Source organism: Telopea speciosissima, chromosome 9 (genome assembly GCF_018873765.1).
Source record: "Telopea speciosissima isolate NSW1024214 ecotype Mountain lineage chromosome 9, Tspe_v1, whole genome shotgun sequence".
Lineage (NCBI taxonomy): Eukaryota > Viridiplantae > Streptophyta > Magnoliopsida > Proteales > Proteaceae > Telopea > Telopea speciosissima.
In genome coordinates, this window is record NC_057924.1 from 17,532,857 (window position 1) to 17,539,680 (window position 6,824).

At 38.8% G+C, this 6,824-nt stretch overlaps 1 protein-coding gene across 1 annotated transcript; it reads left to right on the forward strand.

The window, feature by feature from the left end:
- The first annotated feature begins 3,982 nt into the window (after nt 1-3,982).
- LOC122638691 lies at nt 3,983-6,598 on the forward strand. Its single transcript, XM_043831544.1, has one exon. It carries the CDS (start codon nt 3,983-3,985, stop codon nt 6,572-6,574), a length of 2,592 nt encoding a protein of 863 aa, XP_043687479.1. The 3' UTR covers nt 6,575-6,598.
- Nucleotides 6,599-6,824: the final 226 nt, after the last annotated feature.

Sequence of the window (6,824 nt, forward strand, 5' to 3'; positions counted from 1 at the left end):
CTCAAATCTCTTTTAATCTCGCTCCCACTGCAACCTCTGTGGATGATTTAGGGCTTCACCAACCGATTGAGGATCAAGGTGAGGATTCTAGGGTTTGAGTAACCTACTTTCCTCTCTCCAATCTATCTCAATCTCTCCCATTCTCTCTCAAATCTCTCTCAAATTTCTTTCAATCTCGCTCCCACTACAACCTTTGTGGACGATTTGGGGCTTCACCAACCGATTGGGGATCAAGGTGAGGATTCTAGGGTTTGAGTAACCTACTTTCCTCTCTCAAATCTATCTCAATTTCTCACATTCTCTCTCAGATCTCTCACAATCTCTCTCAAATCTCTTTCAATCTCGCTCCCGCTGCAACCTCTGTGGACGATTTGGGGCTTCACCAACCGATTGAGGATCAAGGCAATGATTCTAGGGTTTGAGTAACCTACTTTCTTCTCTCCAATCTATCTCAATCTCTCCCATTCTCTCTCAAATCTATTTCAATCTCGCTCCCACTACAACCTCCGTGGACGATTTGGGGCTTCACCAACCGATTGGGGATCAAGGCGAGGATTCTAGGGTTTGAGTAACCTACTTTCCTCTCTCAAATCTATCTCAATTCCTCACAGTCTCTCTCAGATCTCTCACAATCTCTCTCAAATCTCTTTCAATCTCGCTCCCACTGCAACCTCTGTGGACGATTGGGGCTTTAGCAATCGATTGAGGATCAAAGCGAGGTTTCTAGGGTTTGAATAACCTACTTTCCTGTCCAGAGGCTTCGGCCAGCACTGCCAGGAGCTCCAGCCCGTTGTAGCTGACGTTGGTGTTGCTCTTGGGCTCCCCGTTTGGGGAACATCTCCTAGTTCGGGGAACATCTCCTAGTTTTGATCATATCTACTCTAAGGTACCCTAATAAGCTCTCTCTCTCTCTCTCTCTCTTGCTCTCGTCTTTGAAAGAATGTAATAACTTCACATTTTTCTTAGCCACCAATACCTTTGTGAGGAGGTTTGTTGTTCATTATTGTTTGAGTTTGGATCTTGAGTTGTGGTCAAGATTTTGGATTATAATGAGTAATTAAAAGTGTAAACGATTTTCTGAGAGGAAGGGCCGATGTTTTTGTTGTGGTTTGAGGAGGCCCGTATATGTATATTTTTCCCTTAAAAAATCTCTCCTCTTTTTTGGGTTTTGCAGAGAGAGAGAGAGAGAGAGAGAGAGAGCTATAGTGAAAAATTTTAAGTGTACTTTGAGATGTTGTGATTAATGCTCCATTTTGACTTGGTTTTTCTAACTAGTTCATTATTTATTGTGTTTATGATCTCTATTTGCTCTTCTGTAATTTTTTAACTATAGTGAAAATTTTGAAGTGTACTTTGAGATGCTGTGATTAAGGGCGTGGCTGCTCCATTTTGAGTTGGTTTTTCTAATGAGTTCATTATTTATTGTGTTTATGATCTTTGTTTGCTCTTCTATATTTTTTATTTATTTTTGGGTCATATTTTTCAACGAGTTTTGATGGATTCTAACCACTATCCTTTGGGAAATCCCCAAGTACACCACCAGTTTGACCTAAAACTCACAAATAAAAAATCAAATGAGAGCGAAAATTATGATTGAATAAGATCAATAGAGAGTTAAAAAAAAAATTCGGAGTCAAATAAATCAAATTAGAAATGAGCGAACTTAATGCTTTTCCATTATAGAACAAGAGCTCAACCTAAATTTAAAGAAAAATTACTGTGTACACCCCCTGTATTTTATCTAAAACAATAATAAATCTGAGATTTCCAGTAACCACCTTGTACACCCCCTCGATTAAAACAAAAAAAAAAACACACAAAATACTTTAGGAACCGGCTGTTAAGTGATGATGTGGAAAAGAAATACTTCTCTTTTTGGGGCTTTGGTTGATCATTCAAGATTGCAGAGAAAAGAAATATTGCTCTTTTTTTTTCCTTTTTCCTCTCTCCCTCTTTTATTGAAATCCACTAAACATTACTGAACTCAAATAGGTAACTAAGATAATAAATCTCAATGAATCCAATCTCTCTCTCTCTCTCTCTCGTCATTCCACGCGAAAGAATCCTACAACTTCCATTCCTTGCTGTTAATCTTACCAAAAAAAACTTCAATTGAGAAAGAATCCTACAACTTCCATTCCTTGCTGTTCAACTTACCAAAAAAAAACCTTTCATTCCTTTCTCGTGTTTGTGTCGTGTTTTGCAAAATAATAGTTCTTTCGTTCTCTCATTTATCTCATCAATTTTTTTTTAAATTAATCCCACCTAAATGATCAAATTCCCAGAGAGGGCTAAAGAGGATCAGGATCGTCTGCCAAGGGCATCCAGCGGTTGAACCGCACAACACACGTCTTGGTGCACGTCTAGGGATGCGTGCGACACAGCTCAAGCTGGCAGCACCCTAGGCGTGTTGGGATCCCTGGAGACGAACTAAATTCCAAGCGTAGAGGGGGAAGGGGAGAGAGAGAGAGTACCGGAGTGTGAGAGATGCTGTTCAGTTCAGTTGACGGTTTGAAGTGAGCGGCCGAAGTGCAGGGAAGGAGGAAGAGGGAAACCCAAACACGTTTCTAGAATCGAGGAGGGTTGTTCCAACTGTTTTAAATATTTATGATAAACAAACTGAAATTACAAAACTGACCTTAATTCTAAGAGATATATATGATAGGGAGTTGAGGATATAGAAGAGATGTTATAAAAGAAGTTGTAACCTGTTTGGTTACAAACACTCAATCAGCTTTACCCTTCTTTTTGTTATTTAGCTTTTTCATTTTTTTGTATTTTTATTTATATTCCTTCTTTCTTCGTTCGTTCTTCTTTTTAACTCTGTGCTGTATTACGTACCTCGCAAGCAAACGCAACTCACCACCTTATTGTAAGTAAGGATTGGTAGCTAACGAGGACTCCACTCTGTGAAGCAAAAACACGAACACTCTGTGTGCTCTCTCGCTTCACTCTCAGGCGATTCTCTCTCTCCCCCCAAAAGTCATACTGACCTTGCTTCCTCTGCTATCACGAGGTACTACATTCACAACACATTTTTCAATTCGAAAGAAAGATTTCGTTAGTATTGAGGTTTCTTTCACAAAGAATTCATCTTAAACTGGAACAAACCTTTGATTTCTTCTTTACAATTAATGCCGTCTTCTGTTTCCTTTCTTATGAATCTCCACGTAAAACTTTTGGAGTAACCCACAATTTGAGCTTGCCTTTCTCTTACCACCTGAAACTTCACTTTTTCCCTTTCTCTACTTCATACATTAACCTTAGAGACAAACTTTTCAAAGTTATTCTTTAATATTTTTTTTTCATTCACATGGAGCATCTGTGATAGTCTCTAAACATTCTAGAATCGCAACTTTAGATTCTGACTCCATAATTTGGCTCCAAAGTATTTCTCTGTTAGGAAACATTAATTCTCTAAGTTAAATTTCTGAAACCATTTATTCATTAGAACCCAAAGGAATGTAGAAAAACCTGCCAACATGCCCTTGATTTACAATCCTGTTTCCAAAACAAAAACTCTACAGATTTTATTTTCCTTATGACGTATTCAATGTCTTAAAAGTTTAGAAGGACATTGTCATAGAATTAACAAAAATTTATTGAAATCAATGCAATCAAGGAAAGGCCTCATCTAGTTCAGTAATTGGAGCTTTGTCTATTTCTATAATGTCGTGTGCAATCTATATATCTTGGTGAAATCTCTTTATTTTGAAAGAAAAAGAAGAAAAAAATTATAACTTATCATTCCCTTAAGATACATGCAGGGTCTCCTAGAACCCTCTAGATTACAAACCCCTTATATAGTGTTATGTCCTTGTGAGAATGCTGCCAAAATATCTTCTTTATTAAAAGTTAAGGACTGCATAAATCCCATTATGCTTTGGTTTTTTCTTTTTATTTCTGGCTCTCTTATATCTTAAATTATTATTAGTAGTTCTACTCACATTGATTGATGACAAACAGGTTGGTTATATGCACCATGGCTCCTCTTCACGGTGAGATGGTTTTTGTTGAACCTGTATTTTGTCCTCAGGCTGTTTTAGACTGGTATGCATGTGGATCTAGGGAGAAGAAGAAAGAACTCATGGAAAATCGCAATGTTAAGAGTAGTGAGATCAGCTTACGAGCGAAGAAGCATCTGTTGGCAGTTGGGTGGGAAATGTCATATGCTGAGAAGAAAGGAAAGAATCCCGAGTTGCGTTATAAATCCCCAAACGGGAGGTATTACCATTCTCTCCGAATGGCCTGCTTTGAATGCATGAAAGACCTTGGACTTCATTCTAAAGATATGACTTCAAGAACTGATCAGATGCTGATGCAAAGCATGGTTAAACAAGATGGATTGGATGGTGCAGTTTTAGGAAGTAGAAAGCAAAGAAACCCATCAGATCAAGATGTAAATACTTGGGAATCTAGGAAAGGAAAGGTTACAGTAGTTGTACCAGAACTTGGGACTTCAAGAACTGATCAGATGCTGATGCAAAGCATGGTTAAACAAGATGGATTGGATGGTGCAGTATTAGGAAGTAGAAAGCAAAGAAACCCATCAGATCAAGATGTAAATACTTGGGAATCTCGGAAAGGAAAGGTTACAGTAGTTGTACCAGAGCATGGGACTTCAAGAACTGATCAGATGCTGATGCAAAGCATGGTTAAACAAGATGGATTGGATGGTGCAGTTTTAGGAAGTAGAAAGCGAAGAAACCCATCAGATCAAGATGTAAATACTTGGGAATCTTGGAAAGGAAAGGTTACAGTAGTTGTACCAGAGCATGGGACTTCAAGAACTGATCAGATGCTGATGCAAAGCATGGTTAAACAAGATGGATTGGATGGTGCAGTTTTAGGAAGTAGAAAGCGAAGAAACCCATCAGATCAAGATGTAAATACTGGGAAATCTCGGAAAGGAAAGGTTACAGCAGTTGTACCAGAGCATGGGCACATTGTGAAATTGACTCCTCACCGCAAACCTCGATGTATTCTGTCTTTGCTCATAGATGAGAATGCAATACTGCCAAATGCAAAGGTATACTATATTGGTAGAAAAGGCCAGCGGCGAATGAAAGGAGGGAAGATAACTCGTAATGGGATCAGTTGCGATTGTTGTCAGAAGGTGTTCACTCTAAGTGGTTTTGAAGCTCATGCTGGCAGCACTTATCGTAGACCTGCTGCTAGTATTGTTTTAGAAGATGGAAGATCTTTGTTAGAATGTCAGACACATATGTTACACAAGTGTAAGACCCCAAGACCTAAGTCACATAAGAGAATCGAAAGCTGTCTACCTCAATATCAGAGTGATTACATATGCTCTATCTGTAACTATGGCGGTGAATTATTATTATGTGATCGATGCCCTTCTGCCTTCCATCTAAGCTGCCTTGGTCTAAAGGATTTGCCTGAAGGAAAATGGTTCTGCTCATCATGTAGGTGTGGCTTATGTGGTCAATTAAGTGAATTAAGTGGAAATGTTGAGGAGTTCACAAAAACAATGGCTCTGCATTGTGATCAATGTAGACGGGGTTATCATGTTGGGTGCTTAAAAGAAAGAGGACTGGCTACCAAGCTGGAAGGTCATGATCTAAAAGGAAAATGGTTTTGCAGCAACAAATGTGAAAAGATATTTATTGGTCTCCATGAAATCTTAGGCAAATCATTTCCTGTGGATGCTAATAATTTGTCTTGGGTTATTTTGAATTCTGTTAAAGATGATAGGGGTGACCCTGAGGAATCATATGTTGCTGATCAGGTCAGGACAGAGTGCTACAGAAAGCTGAATGTTGCACTAGATGTAATGCATGAATGTTTTGAGCCAATTAATGAACCTCGTACAAATAGTGATATAATAGAAGATTTAATATTCAACAAGTGGTCAGAGCTAAACCGGCTAAATTTTCTAGGGTTCTACACTGTGCTTCTGCAGCAGAGAGGTGAACTGATCGCAGTGGCTACTGTTAGGATCCATGATGAGAAGGTTGCTGAAGTACCACTCATTGCTACTCGCTTTCAATATCGTCAAAAAGGGATGTGTCGTCTTCTTATGAATGAGCTTGAGAAGAAACTCAGAGAACTAGGAGTGGAAAGGTTGGTTTTGCCTGCTGCTGCTAAAATGTTGAGCATGTGGACCACTTACTTTGGGTTCTCAAAGATGACAGACTCAGAAAGATTGAAGTATATAGAGTATACTTTTTTGAATTTCCAGGACACTATCATGTGTCAGAAACTGTTAAGGAAGATTTCTTCAGCAAACCTAGGTTATGAGTGCATTGGTTTTGATAGGTGCAGCATTGATTCTGAAGTGACTCAAGAAGATCAAATTGAACAAAGTGAAGTGACGCAATTGCAGCAAACTGAAGAATGGTATAAGATGATGTGCCCTGATTTTTTCTGTGACGACTTTCTTGAACAAAGTGCAAAAGTGGAGCAGTTGCAGCAAGAGAAAAAATCAGATGAGAGGATGGAATGCTTGCAGCCTGATCAGAAAGATGAAGAATTTTGGAAAGATTTTTTGTGTTCTGATGTCTTGAATGATGACTCACTTTATTATCCCAGTTGTAACAAGAATGACACATAAATACTGGCTATTTCTTGGTTAAGATTCAAGGACTTCAATGTGAGACAATGATTTGGGCCTTAAGGGGAGTAAGGTCAGTCCCATAAGATGCTTCATCCAGTGTAGGCCTAGAATTCTGTTTCTACAAATTTGTTACTTGCAACTGCCAACATGGGTTCACATATTTCGTATATAATCTTTCACTGTGGCAGGCTTCAGGTCAACAGCTCCGCCTTGTAACATTTTCTCACTTTTTCTCATCTGAAAAATG